Source organism: Oryctolagus cuniculus, chromosome 20 (genome assembly GCF_051225735.1).
Source record: "Oryctolagus cuniculus isolate XC-2025 breed Fujian yellow rabbit chromosome 20, ASM5122573v1, whole genome shotgun sequence".
In the NCBI taxonomy this organism is placed as follows: domain Eukaryota; kingdom Metazoa; phylum Chordata; class Mammalia; order Lagomorpha; family Leporidae; genus Oryctolagus; species Oryctolagus cuniculus.
The window spans coordinates 9864617-9885242 of NC_142886.1; the positions used below are offsets into that span (position 1 = coordinate 9864617).

General features: G+C 46.8%; 1 protein-coding gene and 1 pseudogene across 4 annotated transcripts in view; both read right to left on the reverse strand.

The window, feature by feature from the left end:
* CHURC1 (churchill domain containing 1) overlaps positions 1-5798 on the reverse strand; it is a 28276-nt gene extending 22478 nt beyond the window's left edge. For all 3 annotated transcript variants that reach the window (XM_051838734.3, XM_051838737.3, XM_008251131.5), the window contains exon 1: positions 5706-5798. In XM_051838734.3, coding sequence (XP_051694694.3) covers positions 5706-5744 — 39 coding nt within the window. In that variant the 5' untranslated portion in view covers positions 5745-5798. The remainder of the gene's footprint in view (positions 1-5705) is intronic.
* An 11340-nt stretch (positions 5799-17138) lies between these two features.
* LOC138848825 (large ribosomal subunit protein P1 pseudogene) lies at positions 17139-19008 on the reverse strand (annotated as a pseudogene). The gene has a single exon (XR_016226410.1). The product of XR_016226410.1 is annotated as a large ribosomal subunit protein P1 pseudogene (transcript).
* Positions 19009-20626: the final 1618 nt, after the last annotated feature.

Sequence of the window (20626 nt, forward strand, 5' to 3'; positions counted from 1 at the left end):
GGAAACACTGAGGGAAGAGAAAAGATCTCTGTATCTGTTGCATATGTAAACAAATACTCAAAAGGTAAAATGCAAGTACAATATATAAGAAACTTACAGGGTGGAGAGCAGCATTACGGTATAGTGGGTTAGGCCTCTGCCTGCAGCACCAACAACCCATATCCCCGTTCCAGTCCCGGCTACTCCACTTCTGATCCAGCTCTCTGCTAATGGCCTGGGAAAGTAGTGGAATATGCCCAACTGCTTCAGCACTTGCACCCACGTGGGAGACCTGGAAGAAGTGCTTAGCTCCTGGCTTCAGATCAACCCAGCTCTAGCCGTTATGGCCATTTGGAGAGTGAACTAACGGATGGAAGATCTCTCTCTCACTGACTCTCCCTCTCTCTGACTCTGCTTCTCAAATAAATATATCTTAAGAAAAAAAAAAAAGAAAAGAAAAAGAAATCCACATCCTTAAAAAAAAAAAACTTACGGGACACTGTAAGAGCCCTGGTCTGTGAAAGCAGTGAGGGTAACCATCATTCAGAGACATTGCTCTTTTATTATGTGAGCCCAGGCTATTAACATCCAAATTTGGAACATACACTGAGGCCCACAATATTCAAGGAAGCTTTACAGGCTCCCATAATAGAAGGGTAAAAGAACACAATTCAAATCAACTCCACGGTAATAAAAGTAAACCACCACAGTTTCAAGAAGGAAATAAAGTCAACATGTTAAGTACCCTTAGAAAATGTGATTTGGAGGGGAACAGCATTGTGGCGCAGCAGGTTAAGTTGCAGCCTGCAGCACCAGCATCCTATGTGGGTACCAGTTTGAGTCTCAGCTGCTCCGCTTCAATCAAGCACCCTGTTAATGTGCCTGGGAAAGCAGTGGAGGATTGCCCAAGTTCCCGGGCTCCTGCAATCGTGTGGGAGACCCAGAAGAGCCTAACTCCTGGCTTCAACCAGCCCCCGTCACTGGCACCGTTTGGGGAGTGAACCAGCAGGTGGAAGATTTCTCTGTGTCTCTCCTCTCTCTGTAACTCTGACCTTCAAATAAATAAACAAATCTTTAAAAGTGTGGGATCGGTGTAGCTCTAGCCATTGTGGCCAATTGGGGAGTGAAGCAGAGGATATAAAATCTCTCTCTCACTCTGTCTCTCCTTTCTCTGTGTAGCTCTGCCTTTCAAATAAATAAATTAAAGAAAAGAAAAGAAAAGAAAAGAAAAGAAAAGAAAAGAAAAGAAAAGAAAAGAAAAGAAAAGAAAAGAAAAGAAAAGAAAAGAAAAGCAAAGCAGTAGAGAAAATCAATAAAACTCAAAGATAAAGAAGTGTGCAAAAAGAAATGGCTGGAATTTTGATAATCAGTGTAATAGTACCTTACAAAATCTCATTAATTGGAGAAATCTGCAAATATTCTGACAAGAATTAGATCAATTTATTCTTTCCAGATGGTACAGTTAACAGTCAATGTTTATATAAGTTAATGTAGGCCGGCGCAGTGGCTCAATAGGCTAATCCTCCACCTAGTGGCGCCGGCACACTGGGTTCTAGTCCCGGTCGGGGCGCCGGATTCTGTCCCGGTTGCCCCTCTTCCAGGCCAGCTCTCTGCTAAGGCCCGGAAGTGCAGTGGAGGATGGCCCAGGCGCTTGGGCCCTGCACCCCATGGGAGACCAGGAAAAGCACCTGGCTCCTGGCTTCGGATCAGCGCAGTGCGCCGGCTGCAGCGCGCCAGCCGCGGCGGCCATTGGAGGGTGAGCCAATGGCAAAGGAAGACCTTTCTCTGTCTCTCTCTCTCTTACTGTCCACTCTGCCTGTCAAAAATAAATAAGTTAATGTACATGTTTTATCAGGGAATATCTAAAATTAAAAATGGAAAATAAAGTTTTAAAGGACCAACTTCAAGTTTTATTGATTTTCTTTACTGCTTTTCTTTTTTTAAATATTTATTTATTTGAAAGGCAGAGTTACACAGAGAAAGAAGGAGAGACAGAGTGAGTGAGAGAGAGCTTTTACATCCACTGCTTCACTCCCCAATTGGCCACAATGACCAGAGTTACACCAATCCAGAGCCAGGAGCTTCTTTTGGGTCTCCCACACAGGTACAGGGGCCCAAGGACTTAGGCCATTTTCTACTGCTTTCCAAGGCCATAGAATAGAGCTGGATGGGAAGTGGAACAGCCAGGATTCGAACCAGCGTCCATATGGGATGCTGGCACTGCAGGTGGTGGCTTCACCTGCTACGCCACAGTGCTAGTCCCTGCTTTTTTGTTGTTGTTGTTATCCCATTAACTTCCCAACTAATCTTTATTTCCTTCTTTCTGCTTGCTTTGGCTTTAGTTTATTCTTGTTTTTCTGCTATCTTAAGTGGAAGGTCATGTTATTGATTCAAACTTTTCTTTTTTAAAATAGGCATTTAGAATCATACATTTTAAAATGCCAAACATCATTTTTAAAGTACCCATTTGCATACATTTGTTTTAGTAATCATATACCTGACTCAGCATTTAATTGAATATGGTTTAATACCATCTACTATGCAGCAATATGAGAACATGAAATGATACACATAAAACATGCAACTTTCAATTTAAACATATCACTAACTTACACTGCTATTTTCCATCTGATTAATCCAAATTAATCTAATGTATTTCTATATGGCTGCTGTATTACCAAGCAGTTTAAAGCTGAAATTTGAAATTTATGAAATATAGTCTTAATTTACAGCTTGATCTGAAAAGTATTTTATTAAAATTTTGCGCTTGCTCCATAATTTTAGCAAATGCAACACAGTTGTGTTCTGAGTGGTTCACGAGTATAAAAACATCTGAATTCATAAAATTAGTTTCCAATTAGATTCATGTTTGAGTTCAAGTTCTTTAACACTACAAGAAGGCCAGAGCCTTATTACAAATTCAGTACCGTATACTTCTAGTCTCTGCAAAACATTTACCACAAGCCTCCAGATAACTTTATGTAACTAACGATAAATAATTAAATATTACTTACTCATTCTGCACTAAGAGCTTCCCAAAAGCAAATCCATTTTCTCTGCCAAGGTTTCTGAATTAATGGAACATCCTTGCTGCTGTCATCCTATTACCGTTCCTTTGTTAACCCTGGACAAAGTGGCGTCCATTCTTACTGCTCTTAAAAATCTGTCATGACCTCAAAGAATCCCAGAATTCAAAGGGTCCTTGAGATTCCAAATGGCACCTACAGAACAACTGGAAGACAGCTCAATTCCTCTGAGTTACCCATTCCATTTCTGAACATCTGTTGGAAAGTTCTTCATTCTGATTCAAATACTACATCATCATAACAGCCACCCACTAATGATTTCTCTATCTACCTTCTGAAATTCCAAAGAAAAGTTTGATTCTTGCTCATGACAACCTTTATTTCAGAACAGTGCTTCTGAAGGCACTGTCCTGGTTTCCCAGTCACCTGAGCCCTTCACTCTGTCTTCCTTCTACCCTATTTCCCAATTTATTCTTTGAAGGTCAGTCCTTGATTCTCTCTACATTCTTTACTCACAGAACAAATCCTTTCTCTTTTGCCCACCTGGCTGACTCATCTATCTGATCTTGAACTAAAAAGTGCCTTCACTTGACTCCTCAGATGTTATATTCGCAACCTCAAATGAGGTATGATCAAAACAATTTGACCATTTGCCCCCCAATTTTGGTTGCTCTTCCCATATGCCTCTAACTTCTGACATGATACTTCCAATTTTCCAGCTGCCTACACTGAAAACTCTAAAATCATCCACAGCCCTGCCCACTTCCCTCTTACATTAAACTGGTTGACTCTCACTAATTCTTTTTTGAAATGAAGTCATCATTATCTCATGCCTACACTACTGCTGTCTCTTGGCTCCCATATGCTCCACAGTACTTTCCTTTTAAAATTCTCTTCACCAACGGGGCTGGCCTGGGGCCATGGCATAGAAGGTTAAGCCATTGCCTGCAGTGCTTGCATCCCATATGGGCACCGGTTCGAGTCCTGGCTGCTCCACTTCCCATCCAGCTCTCTGCTATGGCCTGGGGAAGCAGTAGAAGATGGCCCAAGTCCTTGGGCCCCTGCACCCACATGGGAGACCCAAAAGAAGCTCCTGACTCCTAGCTTCAGCCTGGCCCAGCTCTGGCCATTGCAACCATTTGGAGAGTGAACCAGCAGGTGGAAGATATTTTCTCTCTCTCTCTCAAATAAATAAATCTTGAAAAAAATAAAATTCTGTCCACCTCATCACTCCAACACACAACCACGATTCCTTCTCCTAAACAAACAGATTTCAGAACCATTTCCCTATTCAAAGTTATTTTGATATCTCCCCCATGTATAAAATGTAAAATCTAAACTCAATGACTTTTAAGTCTTCCAATTAGCTCTACTGGGACATCCAGAGTCTCCACCTCTCTGCTTTTCAAATAAATAAGATAAAAATTTAAAACAAAAATGCAGAAAAAGCATTGCATGCACCCCAGAAACCTGGCCCTCATCTGTTTCTGATCATTTGCTAACCCCCTTAGCAGTAACCACTGTCCAGATCTATGGTTAACTGCTTGCTTGCTTTTAGTTTTACCACCACCAGGAACATCCTTAAAGAGCACATCTTACTCCGCCTGTTTTTGAATCACACATTATGGGCTCCTTCATGAAGATTTACTTGTAAAACCTCACTTAGGCAGCTGTGTAATTCCGCTTCCTCACCTCAACACATCACATTGACACTGGGGCGGACCATTCGTTGTGGTGGCGGCCGCCCTGCGTGTTGCAGGTTTGGCAGCATCACCCATTAGTGTCCGAAGCACAGATGTCTCCAGAGGCTGCCAAACACCCCAGGGGAGGCACAATCATCCTGACTGAGAACCGCGGCTCGAATTCACTCACTCCCACTGCTCGGTCATTCATGGTGCTCCGCTCTAGGAATGCATCCCAGCTACCACTGTGAGTCATGTCCTCACGACATTAATGTCATAACGTCCTTACGAACACGCTGACCCAAACCCCGGGGGCCTATGCACGAACGGGAATGGCGGGGCCATTGCTTTTGACTTCGTTTGATAATACGAAATCTTTTCTCCAAAGTGGTTGTACTACACGAGAGTATTCCTCATGAAATATTAAGAGGAAGCAGCAACTACAGAGGCGCCTACCTCCTGACCAAATGCAAAGATACTGGGGGAGGAATGCATTCACTGCCTGTGGCTGGTCCCTTTCTCTAAACTTGCATAGCATTTACAGACAGCTCCGCACGGCTTATTCACCCCATACTTCCCCAAAGATAAGCTCTTACGTAGCACGGGAACTGCCTTTTATTTCTTCTTTAGTTTTCCTTTCTGGCCTTACCAACCCAGTGTTGCGCGCGCGCGCACACACGCACACATTAAACAAGTGCACCCTGGATAAACGACCACGGACACGCTTCGCGACCTCCTGAGCCCGAGAGCGGAGCTGTAAAAGGCAGCAACACCCAGGAAACCCGATTTCCAGACTTGGCTCTCAGGAACGACGGCTGACAGCAGCCACAGGCGGGGAGCAGAAGGCGCGGACCGCCGCTGGCCACCGCCGCACAGCCACAGGGTCACTGGAACGGGCCGTGCGGCCTGCTCCGCCCCGCGCCCGGGCTTCCGGGCAAGGCCGGCCGGCGCTGTTCGAAGCCTCGAGGGCCAGCCGCGCGCCAAGGCTGCGGGAAGTTCTTGTCAGCCACTCGCTCACCCGATTGGGATATTCCTTCTCCACACAGTCCCCACACATCGCGGAGCCGTCCACTGGGAGCGTCCTCCGGCGCTTCCGGGAAGACGAACTCTCGCGAGAGCTGAAGAAGAGCCGGTTGCCGCCTGCGCGCCGAGTGTTCGGCCCCCGCGGTGTTTGGTATCCCGAAAGCATTCGAAGTCTCCGCCCCTTAGCAACTGTTGTTAGGGGCTGGGCGTGGCGCCACGGGCGAGACCGGTGGGGAAGGCGCCCGACGTCCTAAAGCTTCGGAGAAAACAGGCACGGGCCGTGAGGTGACCGGTGTGGCGGGAAGGGAAAGTGGATCCTGGACTCGGCCAAGTTCCCGACGGCGCTTTCCTGATCTTAGGCTGACGAGACTCACGACCGGACATTGTTTCCTGCTGCCTCGGCTTATGTGGAAAACCGAAATGATAACACTTACTACCTTGCCGAACCGCTTTGTGGGGCAGCGAGAGTCATGAGGCCAGGTCTCAGCAGGTGAATGAACGTTTGGGAAGAGGCACTTGGAACTTTGCAGGGAACCTCTTCTAAAGAACACCTAAATGGTTACTGAGCGATGGCCATCCCAACGCCCTCTGGAGGACTTGGCCGTGGAAACGAACGTGTTTCTCTCGCCCTGTGCCTCGCGGAGGCACCTGCGTGGCAGGCAAGCCCCGTGTAGGTAGAAAACCCCCGGTCAAGTATCCCTGCATCATTTTCCAACCCTGCCAATCTCCAAACTTTCCGACTGAATTGACAGCGTCTTAGTATTCACAACGATATGATTAACCTGAGTAAGAACCCCTGTGTTGTCGCTGTGCCATCCACCTGTCTTCATCATACCCCCAGCTACTCCAGCGGGGACTCTCGGTGGGAATATTGGAATCCTTTCTGTCTTTAAGATTTATTTTGTGTATTTGAAAGACAGAATAACAGAGAGAGGGAGAAAGTCTTCCATCTGCTGGGTCACTCCCCAATTGACCGCAACGGCCAGAGCTGCCAGGAGCCAGGACCTCTAGGTCTCCCATGCGGGTTCAGGGGCCCAAGGACTTGGGCCATCTTCTACTGCTTTCCCAGGCCATAGCAGAGAGCTGGATGGGAAGTGGAGCAGCCAGGACTCGAACCGGCGCCCATATGGGATGCCAGCACTGGAGGCAGCAGTTTTACCTGCTACGCCACAGCGTCAGCCCCATAATTCTGCCTTGCAAGTAAATAAATAAATCTTTAGAAAAATTAATTCTGACTTTTAATGTCATTACCATTGAATCTTTTTTATCCAATCGTATGGATACGTGTTGAATATATTTGATGTATACAAGGAGTTGTGGACAACAGGAAGATGACAATAACATTGTCCCTCCCTGCTCTCCAGAGCCTTACAAGACCATCTGAGAGATGAAGTGAGCACAAATACACATAATTACTGGGAAGGACGGGATACGAAGAGCACAGAATAGACTAAACCCAGGTGGAAGGGTGGGAAGAGAATGCATCTGGCTTTAAAAACTAGAGGTTTTTAGTATTGGAATTTCAAGTGGAGCATGCCAAGGAGTTTGGGTTTTATTTTGCAGGAGGTAGAGAGGCACAGTAGTTGTGGATCATTGTAGCAGCATTGGGTTGGGTCTGATTGGAACTGGGAAACTGCAGACGTGAAAGGCAGTCACTAACAGAAACCACTAGGGGGAGATGCAGAGCTTTGTGCCTCATCCGCGATAAGAACACACAAGGGAAATTCAAAAGCTCATGGAAAATGGAATTAAAAATGGGTTTATTTTTGTGCCCAGAATTTGAAAATTCACAATGCTCTTTTTTTTTTTTTTGACAGGCAGAGTTAGACAGTGAGAGAGAGAGAAACAGGTCTTCCTTCCGCTGGTTCACTCCCCAAATGGCCGCTACAGCACTGCACCGATCCAAAGTAACCAGGACAGAATCCGGTGCCCCAACCGGGACTAGAACCCAGGGTGCCAGCGCCGCAGGTGGAGGATTAGCCAAGTGAGCCATGGCGCCAGCCCCACAATGCTCTTTTGATATAGGCATTTCCATGAAGTTTTTGAAGAACCCTTAAACATAACAAAAAATAAAATAGTGCAGTCACAGATCTCCAAGATCTTTGGTGTGAACTGAGGCATGGGAGACAATCCATGTATTTGTGAGTGCCTTGTTATCTTTCCAGAGTGATGGTGTATTTTGTTATTAAAATGAACAAGTGAAAAAAGGTCATCTTATTCATCGGCACAAAAGTTCAAGAGCTCAGGACTGTTTAGTCAATGAAAGCTTCTGTTCCCATCTAGCCATGTTCAGGGAAGAGAGGCAGCCAGTGAGACTGGGAGGAAGGGGTGGGCAGGCCTAGAAATGGAAGTATGACTGTAGTAGCAGGAACCCTAAAGTGTCTGATGTTGACAGGTGGGAGAGAAGAAAGCCGAGTTCACCAGACAGAAGAGGTCAGCAACGGAGAAGAATGAACACGTAGTGGTATGGGCGGGTGTTTAGCCTAACAGTTGAGACCCCAGTTGGGAAGCTGAGAGCCCTTTTTGGAGTGCTTAAATCTGAGTCCTGGCTCCAGAGCCAATTCCAGCTATGAGCTGCCGTGCACCCTGGGAGTGCAAGGAGCTGGCTCTCTGTACTTGGATTGGGTGCCTAGGTCCTGCCTGAGGCCACTGCAGGCGTGTGGGGAGTGAACCAGTGAGTGAAAGCTCTCTTTGTTTCTCTCTTTCTCTGTCTCCCTGCCTCATTAATAAATAAATAGCCTTTGGAACTAAAAACGAGTCAATAAAATCAATTTTCTTCTCTCTTATAAGGTAGTATAGAAACTAGCATTCACAGAAACCATTTTGGGATTAACTTCTAGTATAAGGAAGCTTCAAAAAGTTCGTGGAAAAATATGTATTATGAAAAAACTGCACAGATTTAAAACCTTTTTGGCATGGAAATAAACTTATCTTTAAATTCCATTTTCCATGAATTTTTAAAAAAGATTTATTTTATTTATTTGAAAGGTAGAGTTACAGAGAGAGGTAGAGACAGAGAGAGAAAGAATGAACCATCCACTGGTTCACTCCCCAAATGGCCTCAACAACTGGAGCTGGACTAGGCCAAAGCCAGCAGCCAGGAGCTCCTGCTGGATCTCCCACACAGGTGCAGGGACCCAAGCACTTGGGCCACTCTCCGCTGCTTTCTCAGACACATTAGCAGGGAGCCAGATCAGAAGTGGAGCAGCCAGGACTTGAATCTGCACCCATATGGAATGCCAGTGCTGCAGGCCCTGGCTTTAACCTGCTGCACCACAGCACGGGCCCCTCTATGAACTTTTTGGTCTTCTCATAGAATCTTCCCTAGGACAATAGCCTATCCATTGAAGTCTTTAATAAACACAGGATGTCAATGATGTATATCAAATATACCCACATGTTGCACTTTATATATATAGCTGCTTGTCATTTGATAAAAGGAATCCATTGAGGAAAATATAAATATTAAAATAGTTCTACTGGGTCTGGCACTATGGTGCAGTGGGTTAAGCTGCCACCTGTGATACTGGCATCCCATATCACAGTTTGAGTCCCTGCTGCTCCACCCAATCCAGCTCCCTATTAATGCACCTGGGAAGGCAGCAGAAGATGGCCTAAGTGCTTGGGAACCTGCCACCCATAATGGGTTTGGGGGGGGACCTAGATGGAGTTCTAGGCTCCTAGCTTTGGCTTGGCTCAGCCCCAACTGTTGCCATTTGGGGGTGAACTAGTGGAAAGATATCTCTCTCTCTCTGCCTTTCAAATAAATAAAATGATTTTTTTAATGGTCTGGCTTGCTTGCATAATTACTTTCATGGCAAGAGAGATGTTTTCCCTAACGAGTGCAGTTTGAATCTCCTTTTAATAACTTTCTTTCTTTTGCCTTTTATGATCCCCAAACCAAAAGGCTAGAAGGGTGCACTACAGACCACACCTATTCTCCTCATCCTTTTTTTTTTTTTTTAATATGTAAAGAGGTGCCATGGGGCTGGCACTGGGGCACAGCAGGTTAACACCCTGGTCTGAAGTACCGGCATCCCATATATCCCATATCCCATATCCCAGCTGCTCCTCTTCTGATCCAGCTCTCTGCTGTGGCCTGGGAAAGCAGTGGAAGATGGCCCAAGTCCTTGGGCCCCTGCACCTGTGTGGGAGACCCGGAAGAAGCTCCTGGCTTCTGGCTTCGGATCGATGCAGCCCCGGCCATTGCGGCCAACTGGGGAGTGAACTATCAGATGGAAGATCTTTCTCTCTCTGCCTCTCCTCTCTGTAACTCTGACTTTCAAATAAATAAATAAATCTTAAAAAAAAAGAGAGGTTCCCAGGAGATTTTCTGGTAATATTGTTAGGCCAGGCTTAGCGTTGGAGGGAAAGAATCTGACTCCAACTCATCTACATGGAGAAGATGTGTGTCCTTCTTTCCATTGGCTCAAGGGAAGCATGAAACTGAAGTTGGTGGTTGCCTTTACCTAGTTTCACCTGCCTGAGATAGATGAGTTATCAGCAACTCTGGGTTAACACAGTGTACGCGGGTGAACCTGATGAAGACAAGTTCACAAGAGCTGCTAGAAGTCAGGGTCACCCATTTTCTTCCTAACTCAGTGGCTGAGTTGGCGAACCCTTTGTGGTTCTCGCAGCCCACTTTGAGCTACTTCCCCTACCTACACAGGCTCCAGCCTGGCAGGCACATGGCATTTAAAAGAAGGAAGCAGCCCGCACTGCCCTTCGCTTCTGTTTCCTTCAGCTCTCTTCGCTTTCTTTTAAAATACAGATGATCTTTTCCATATAGATGTTTCATGACAGAAAGATACTTTAAAAAGTTCATGGAAAATAGAATTGAGAGGTAAGTTTTATTTTGGTGCAAAACCTTTTTTTAAATCCATGTGTAACTTTTTTTTCATAATATCCATTTTTCCATGAACTTTATGAAGATCCTTCATATGTAAAAATCCCTGATGTAGCAGCCTTTGGAAAAATATTGTATCCAATCTTACATGGATGGGATGGATTTATAATCAAAACATGGGGCAGGTTTTGGTGTGGTGACTAAGACACTGCTTGGGATGCCCACATCCTATGTTGGAGTGCCTGGGTTCGAGTTCCACCTCCATTCCCTGTTTCAGCTTCCTGTTTTTTTTTTCCCAAAGATTTATTTATTTACTTGAAAGTCAGAGTTACACAGAGAGAGAAGGAGAGGTGCAGAGAGAGAGAGAGAGAGACCTTCCATCCGCTGGCTCATCTCCAAATGGCTGCAACAGCCAGAGCTGAGCCAATCCGAACCAGGAGCCAGGAGCTTCTTCCGGGTCTCCTACATGGATGCAGGAGCCCAAGGACTTGGGCCGTCTTCTACGGCCTTCCCAGGCCATAGCAGAGAGCTGGATGGGAAGTAGAGCAGCCAGGACTCGAACCTGCGCCCATTTGGGATGCTGGCACCACAGGCGGAGGCTTTACACACTACACCACAGCGCCGGCCCCTCAGCTTCCTGTTAATGATCCTGAGAAGCAGCAAGTGATGGCTCAAGTCCTTAGGTCCCTGCCATTCACACGGGAGACCTGGATTGAGTTCCTAGCTCCTGGCTTCTGCCTGGGCCAGCCCCAGCCGTTGTGGGTGTTAAAGGTGAACCAGCAGATAGGAGCTCTCTGTTTCTCTGCCTTTCAAATAAATAAAATAAATTTTGAATCCGAATGTAACGGGTATTTAGATATGTCTTTGCTATGGGTTGTTTTCTTCCTAGGATTCAGTAAAACTTAGAGTAGACCTTTGTTTCCACCACTCTGAGAGGTAAAAGGGTTTGGGATTTTAGAGAAACTGGGGAGTGAGGAACAGGAGTCAAGAGGCTCCTGTGTTTTCTGGAGAATGACCAACAGCTGGGTTTTTCCTTTTAGATAACTCAGGCACAAAATTCAGAGCAATGAAGAACCTTGGATAGTGTTGAAAGACTGATGTTGACTTGGAATGGAGAAGGTGTGCACAGAAGTTTCCAGGAATATTTGGGAAATAACATGGTGATTTAAAGTTAAAAATTTGGATTCTTGTCCCAATTGTGTCTTAATAATAGGACACAAGAAAGTTGCTCATTGGCCTTTAGTTTTCTCATTAGGAAAAATAATGGCCACAATAAACCCACCTGCCTCACACAGGGTCACTTTTTCAATGATATGCAAATATATCAGATATAAGATTGTATATATATATGACTTGAGGGTGTTAAGAACTATAACTCTGGGGCTGGCATTGTGATGTGGCGGGTTAAGCCTGCTATTCAACGCCTCACATCAAGGCAGCAGTTCCAATCCCGGCTGCTCTGCTTCCGATCCAGTTCCTTGCTAATGTGCCTGGGAAAGCAGAGAAGCTGGCTCAAGCACTTAGGCCCCTGGCACCCAACATGGGAGACCTGGATGGGACTCCTGGCCCAGCCCTAGCCATGGTGGCCATTTGGGGAGTAAACCAGCAGAGAGAATATCCTCCTCTCTCTGTCTTTCCCTCTCTATCAGTCTGCCTTTCAAATAAATTTAAAAATTAAGAAATATAAGTCTGACTTTAAGCCTGAGGAGGTAGAAGGGAGGCTAAGAAATCAGGAAAGGAGCCTGATGATGACAAGAGCCTGCCAACGTGGGACTCTGGAGCTGAACTGGGTCCTGTGAGACCATGAACTTAGATTTGTGCACAGTGATCTGTATGCACTTGAGAAGACAGAGTGAGCCCATTGTGCTGCAGAGGACACTGGGATAGAAGCCTGGGGTTAGTGAGGGAAACCGCAGGAGAGGGAGAGAGCAAATGGCCAGGCTACTCCAAGAAGCCAACTTGAAAAGTTCCCTGAAGGCACAAAGTCGGGAGCCTTCTTTGCAAGCCCTTCTACCTAATCATACACTCCCAGCCCTGCTGCTGCTTCCTTGATCTTCTTTCTCTTTATAAGATCTTTGAGAACTAATCAGAAAGTGCATAGTGAGATTTGTGAGAATGGAGGCACATGAATAAACACCCATGGTAGATAGTGCCAAGAACGGAACAGGTGTAATAAATCTCGTTGTGTCACTGCTTTAAATGCTCCATGATTCCCTAGTGCCCTCTGAATAAAGACTGAATTCCTTCTTCCTGCACCCAAAGCCTTTTAAAATTTGGCCCCAAATGCTTCTCTAGCCCCAGGCCCCACTGTCCCTCACATCTCCTCCTGCTGGCACTTCCTTGTCATCAGTTTCTGTTTCTAGTGACACTAAGTTTCTCATGACCCTAGCCACACCAAATCCTAACCAGAATGGCCCTTTCCTCAAACGCTTTGTACAAGATGCATTTATTTGTTTATTTGAAAGGCAGAGTTACAGAGAAAGGGAGACACACACACACAGAGAGAGAGAGAGAGAGAGAGAGAGAGAGAGAAAGAGAGAGAGAGAGAGATCATTCATCTGCTGGTTTAATTCCAAAATGATCGCATCGGCCAGAGCTGGGCCAGCCTGAAGCCAGGAGCCAGGAACTCCACCCCGGTCTCCCAGGTCAGTGGCAGGGACCCAAGCACCTGGGCCATGTCTGGCTGCCCTCCCAGGCGCTTTAGCAGGAAGCTGGATCAGAAACAGAACTGCCAGAATTTGAACCACACTATGAGATGGGATGCTGGGATTGCAAGCAGGGCTTAACCCACAGCACCACAACACCCAGCCCCTCTTTGATTGTTGAACTCCCATTTAGTCTCTCAGAAATGGCTTTACCATCATCTCTTTCATGAAGACCAGATATTATTAAGATCACATTCTTAGTACCTATAACGACACTTTATTCAGTCTCCTATTATGATGTGCACAGTTAGCACTTGATGGTGAACATGAGCACTTATTTCCAGCTTTAAGCATTATGCCTGACTCATAAAGCATACTAAGTATGTCCTTTCTTGATTGGTATGAGCTGAACATATTGTGTCACATATCTTACCAGCTTACTCCAAATTCCATAGCCAAAAGCAGCCATGATCCCAACTATTTTACCCTCCTTATTCCAGGTCCTTGGTTTCAAAGGTTTTAAAACTTGAGATGGAAAGCCAGTGCCGCGCCTCAACAGGCTAATCCTCCGCCTTGCGGCGCCGGCACACCGGCTTCTAGTCTCGGTCGGGGCGCCGGATTCTGTCCCGGTTGCCCCTCTTCCAGGCCAGCTCTCTGCTGTGGCCAGGGAGTGCAGTGGAGGATGGCCCAGGTGCTTGGGCCCTGCACCCCATGGGAGACCAGGATAAGTACCTGGCTCCTGCCTTTGGATCAGTGCTGTGCACCGGCTGCAGCACGCTGGCTGCGGCAGCCATTGGAGGGTGAACCAACAGCAAAGGAAGACCTTTCTCTCTGTCTCTCTCTCTCACTCTCCACTCTGCCTGTCAAAAAAAAAAAAAAAAAAAAAAAAAAACCTTGAGATGGAAAACAACCAAAAAAATCTTTCAGGAAAATGAGCTGTAGTTAAAGAATATTTTTGAGCCTTTGCCTCAGTAGCTATCAGGTTGCTTAGAGTGCCCACAACATTTCAAAGTGCCTGGGTTTGGGGTCAGCACTGTAGTGTAGTAGGTTAAGCCTCCGTTTGCGGCACTGGCATCCCATATAGGCACCAGTTCGAGTCCCAGCTGCTCTACTTCCAATCTAGCATCTCTGATGATGGCCTGGGACTGTCGTGGAAGATGGCCCAAGTGCTTGGACTCCTGCACCCACATGGGAGACCCAGAAGAAGCTCCTGGCTTCGGATTGGCCCAGCTCTAACTGTTGTGGCCATTTGGGGAGTGAGCCAGTGGATAGAAGACCTTTCTCTCTGTCTCACCCTCTCTCTGTCTGTAACTCTGCCTCTCAAATAAATAAATCTTTCTTTAAAAAAAATAAAAAGTGCCTGGTTTCTAGTCCTAGCTCTGCTTCTGATTCCAGCTTCCAGTTACATCAGACAGTGGGAGGCAACAGATGATGATGGAAGTACTTGGGTCTCTGCCACCCACATGAGAAATGCAGATTGAATTTCATGTCCCTGGCTTTGGCCTGGCCCAGCCCCTGCTATTGTGGGCATTTGAGGAGTGAAGCAGAGGATGGAGGATCTTTCTCTTCCAGTCTCTCTCCTTCTGTCTCTCTGCCTTTGAAAAGAAATGAAAATCAGTGATAAATATTGTTTGAAAAAGATTTATTTATTTTATTTTGAAAGGCAGAATTACAGAGAGAGAGATAGACAGACAGACAAACAGATATCTTCCAATCACTGGTTCACTCCACAAATGGCCACAATGGTCGGAGCTGGGCCAGGCTCAAGCCAGGAGCCAGGAGCTGCTTCTGGGTCTCCCACATGGGTGCAAGGCTCCAAACACTTGGGCCATTCTCCACTGCTTTCCCAGGCACATTAGCAGAGAGCTGGATTGGAAGTGGAGCAGCCAGGACTCAAACTGGTACCCATATGGGATGCCAGCAGTGCAGGCTATGGCTTAACCTACTACACTACAGTGCCAGCCCCACTGAATAAACATTTTAAAAATTGTTTTAAAGTCAATATCCTCTTCTTCAATGAGTCACCAATAACTTATTGCTAAGTTATATCTCCGTGTTGTCTCCATCAGAAGAAAGATTCAGCCTAAGGCATGGATTATTCAACCAGGAGAGCAATGTGTTCCAATACCATTCAACTTAACACCTCATTGCTTTCTAGGAAATGATCTGTAAATTTAGAGTTCAGTTTGTCACCTCATTCTTAGAAATTTAGGAACACATTTCTGACTTAAATTAGTTCTATGAACCACTTTATATTTCTCTTTGATAGATAGTTGGATCCACAGTGGTGCTGTGGTTTCAGCATGTCCTCCAAAGATGTGTGGGCTGGAAGCTTGGTCCCCACTGTAGTGATGTCGAGAGGGGCGGAATCCTTAAGAAGTGGTGGGGCCTGGTGGAGGGTCATCAGGTCACTGGGAGCCTCACCTGTGGATGAGATTAATGTTGGTCTCGGGGAACCCTGGTTTGTTCCCATGAACCATGAACTATGAACCATGATTCAGGGGGAGTCTGGCCCCTGAATCTTGCTTGCTTTCTGTCTCAGCAATGGAAAATCCACCCCCCTCCCCACTTTTTTTTTAAATTTCCATGTTTTTTTTTTTTCCATTTTATTTGAAAGGCAGAGAGAGAGAGAAAGAGAAAGAATCATCCATCCACTGGTTTATGATCCAAATATTAGCAGCCAGGACTGGGCTAACCTGAAGCCAGAATCCCAGAACTCAATCCAGGTCTCCAAAGAGGGTGGCAGGAACCCAAATACTTGAGCCATCATCTGCTGCCTCCCAGGGTGTACGTTAGCAGGAAGTTGGTCAAAAGTAGAGTAGTGAAGACTCATTCCAGGCACTCTGCTATGGGCACACACACATCCCAAGTGGTGACCCAACCACTGCAGCAAGTGCTCACCCCTGAGAGCTCCCCTCCGCACAGGCTGCCAACACGATGCCACCCTCCATGGTATAACGCAGCCAGGAGGCCCTCACCAGAGACAACTAGATGTTGGCACGATGATCTTGGGCTCTCATACTGTGAGGAAAATGAGTCTCTTTTCTGTATAAAGTAGCCAGCCTCAGGAATCTTGTTACAGCAACAGGAACTGCATTAGGACATACAGCTTGTTGACTTGAGTTGAAGGAGGGTCGGTGAATCTTCTGTCAGAGTGAGCTCTTTATGTCTCATCTGTTCGGTTAGTACTTGAGCTGTCTGCCACAGAGAGCCTTTCATTTCAAAAGAATTTTCAAAATTATACATGGTGCTTAGCATAAATATACCGGGAAATAGTAATATAGAATTATCACTCTGGAATTCAATTCAACCCATGTAACTGATGCTTGGGGCTTTTCTTTTTTTTTTTTTTTAAGATTTATTTATTTATTTGAAAAAATTACAGAGAGGAGAGGCAGAGAGAGAGAAGTCTTCCATTTGCTGGTTCACTCTCCAATTGGCTGCAACTGCCACAGCTGCACCCATCTGAAGCCAGGAGTCAGGAGCTTTCTCCAGGTCTCCCAGGCAGGCACAGGGGCCCAAGGACTTGGGCCATCCTCTACTGTTTTCCCAGGCCACAGCAGAGAGCTGGGTCAGAAGTAGAGCAGCTGGGACTTGAACTGACTCCTATACAGGATGCCAGCACTACAGGCAGCTGCTTCATCCACGAGCCACAGCACCGGCCCCAAGGGGACCTGTCTTCAAGTAGCTCAGGACCTGGCGATGGGGTGGGGGTGGGGGACCAGTGACCACGACATAGTGTCATGACTGCCCTATGGATGCCCCTGGGGCCCAGAGAAAGGGCAGCATCCTATCCTGAGAGGTTAGAGATAGGAAGGGTCGCAGACTTGCAAAGATTCTCCAGAAGGCTTGGTACGCCATCAGACTCTTTAAAGTTGGGTTGACATTTGGGGATTGTGAAAGGAAAGGCCACCACAAAACACACCAAACACCAGAGTAAGGGAAAAGGTTTATTGTCAAGTGGGGGACACCCAACAGGCTGCCTCCCCGTGCACAGAGAGAACAGCAGCCTGTACTGGGAGAACAGGTCTTATAGAGCTTTGCGGCGGTCAGGAAGTGGGAACAACGAGTCCCGTTAGGGTGGGGTGGAGCTGACACTTGTGACTGGGCCATTTGGTCACCTGACTTCTAATAAGTCAGGCTGGGCTTAGAAAGATGATACCTATTGGGCATTGCCTAAAACCTCCATTGCAATATGGCGCCTGGCGGATGTTCGAGGGGCGTGTTTGCGGCTGCTGCGGTTAAGCCATGTAAGATCAGACCACCTGCAGGGATAGGTCCACTTTAGTTCCCAACACGTGGACAGTGCATGATCCCTATACTTTGCTTAAGATGCCCTGTGCGTGGTCCACCCACGCCTGCATGACCTTTTCACTGATTGGCTCCCCTGCTGCGCATGTCTTCTGTAAGCCTCATAAGCCTGTACACTTCCTCAATAAAGTAGTTCCTGCTTCCACAGAACTCACGGTGCTTCCTGTGATCTTGACCCGTTGACCTTACCTTTACCGTTCGCCTTGTTGGGGAGTGCTTGTACTGTTCCCTGCTGGTCAGGGGCCAGCCTCAGTCTTGAGACCCCAACAGATAGCATATTAATAACAGATTGGCGGGAGTTTTAGTGTAATGGGTTAAGCTGCCACCTAGGATGCTGGCATCCCATATGGGCAGTGGTTCCAGTCCTAGCTGCTTCAATTCAATCTAGCTACCTGCTAATCCACCTGGGAAAGCAGCGGAAGACTGCCACACACATGGGCGACCTGGATGAAGCTCCCGGTTCCTGGCTTCAGCCTGGCCAGACCCAGCCATTGTGGCAATTTGGAGAGTAAACCAGCAGATGTAAAATTCTCTCTCTCTCTCTCTCTCTCTCTCTCTCTCTATGTTTTTCAAATAAATAAAATCTTAAAAAAAAAAAAAAAACAGAAAGGAGCATGTGTGTTAATGGTTTTGATGCATTTTTCCTCCAAAAAAAAAAAATCCCTCCTATTAAAATTTAATTGCCAATGTAGTAGTACTGAGAGGTGCTAGGGCCATTAAGAGGTGTTTGGGTCATGAAGCCTCTGTCCTCATGAAGGGACTGATGCAGGTCTCATCAGAGTGGGTTAGTTATTGCAAGAGCAGCTTGTTATCACCCTGTGTCCCCTCCTCTCTGCATATCACTTGCCCTTTTGCTCTTCTGCTGTGTGCGGGGCAGCACAAGGCCCCCACCAGAAGCTGAGCAAATGCAGCCACCAGATCTTGGATTTCCAGCCGCCAAGCTAAATAAACCTCTTTTTTTTTTTTTTTTTTTTTTTTTTTTTTTTTTTTTTTTTTAGGAGTGGAGCTCTTTATTGAACAAGAAAATGCTCAGTCAAAAAGCCCGAAGCCCATGTCGTCATCAGACTCCTCAGATTCTTCTTTCTTGGCTTCCACCTTCTTCTCCTCAGCTGGGGCGGCGGCGGCCGCGGGTGCAGGGCCTCCTGCCGGGGCTGCGCCAGCGGCTGGAGCAGGGCCCCCGGCCCCTACGTTGCAGATGAGGCTCCCAATGTTGACATTGGCCAGCGCCTTCGCGAACAAGCCAGGCCAGAAGGGCTCCACGTTGACGCCGGCTGCTTTAATGAGGGCGTTTATCTTGTCCTCCGTGACGGTCACCACGTCGTCGTGCAGGATGAGGGCGGAGTAGATGCAGGCGAGCTCGGAGACGGAGGCCATGGTGCGGGGCTGGCGCTGCCGGGCGCGGTGCTAGTCGCAGGATGAAGTGAGGGCCTCACCCCAACGCGGCCTTAGCTTCCTCGGAAGAACCGAGCACCTTGGCGGCAGCTGAGGAAAGGGGCTAAATAAACCTCTTTTCTTTTTTAAATTTTGTTTAAGTTACACAAGTTTCATGTATTTCATATATGCAGATTTAGGAACATAGTGACACTTCCCCCTCTACCCTCCCAATCTCTTTTCTTTATAAATTATCCAGTCTCAGGTGTTCTGTTAGAGCAGCAGAAAGTGGAGTAAGATGCTGTGTAAAGTAGAGCAGCACAGAACGAGTTTGGAGAGGTGTGGTTCATAGGATAGGTAGCACAGATCTAAGTATTATCAAATCCTTTCATGATAAGAAGAGATAAGATAAGACTTTATAGTCATGGCCAGGCCCAGCCCCGCTGGAAATAACCATGAAATATATTTTATATTGCTCAAGAGTCTTCCTACAGAGGTTGGCACTGTGGCATAGCAGGCAAAGCTGCCATCTGCAGCTCCGACATCCCATGTGGGCGTCAGTTCAAGTCCTGGCTGCTCCACTTCCAGTCCAGCTCCCTTCTAGTGTGCCTGGGAAAGCAGTGGAAGATGGCTCAAGTGCTTGGGTTCCTGCATCCACACATGGGAGATCCAGAAGAAGCTCCTGGCTCCTGGATTCAGAATGGCCCAGCTCTGGCTGTTGTGGCCAGCGGATGGAAGATTCTCTCTCTCTCTCTCTCTCTCTCTCTCTCCCCCTCTCTCCCTCTCTCCCTCCCTCTCTCCCTCTCTCCCTCTCTCCCTCTCTCCCTCTCTCCCTCTCTCTTTCTGTAACTGTGCCTTTCAAATAAACAAATAAATCTTTTAAAAAAAAAAAGATTCTTCCCACTGTGTATTTCCCACCAAACAGTTACATGAGACATACATAAGTGAATTCACATATGAAATCACATCCCAGCTCTTTCACTTATTAGCTGGGAAAAGTTGGGAAAGGTAACTTCTTTGCACCTATTTTCTCATTTGCAAAATGTGCACACACCTTCTACACTGAGTTGCTGAGAGAATTAAAGGAGATAGTCCACATGACTCAGAGTTGTTTTTTTTTTTTTTTAAGATTTATTTAGTTATTTGAAAACCAGAGTTACAGGGAGAAGGAGAGGCAAAGAGAGAGAGAGAGGTCTCACATCCGCTGGTTCACTCCCTAATTGGCCACAATGGCCAGAGCTGTGCTGATCCGAAGCCAGGAGCCAGGAGCTTCTGGGTCTCCTACACAGGTGCAGGGGCCCAAGGACTCAGGCCATCTTTTACTGCTTTCTCTGGCCATAGCAGAGAGCTGGATCAGAAGTGGAGCAGCCGGGACTTGAACTGATGCCCATATGGGATGCTGGCACTGCAGGCAGCGGCTTTACCTGCTATGTCACAGCGCCAGCCCCGATCCAGAGGGGATAGCTGAATTAAGTATGCCGTAAGTGTTAGCCATGCTGTGAGGATGAGCCCAGAGAACCTGATGAAGAAATGGTCATCAGGGCTGCTCACTCGTGGCAGCCCCAGAGATCCCAGTGCTAGTTATGATGTTATCTAATGAGCTCCTCTGCACCCCAGAAGATCAAGGCTTAGAGCAACAGCGATTGGCCCTGCCTACCTCAAAGGCCCTGTGTGCACCTGGAGAAGGATGCAGGGAGGCGGCCAAGCAGGAGATAAAGTCGCAAGCAGAGAGAAGGGAATGAG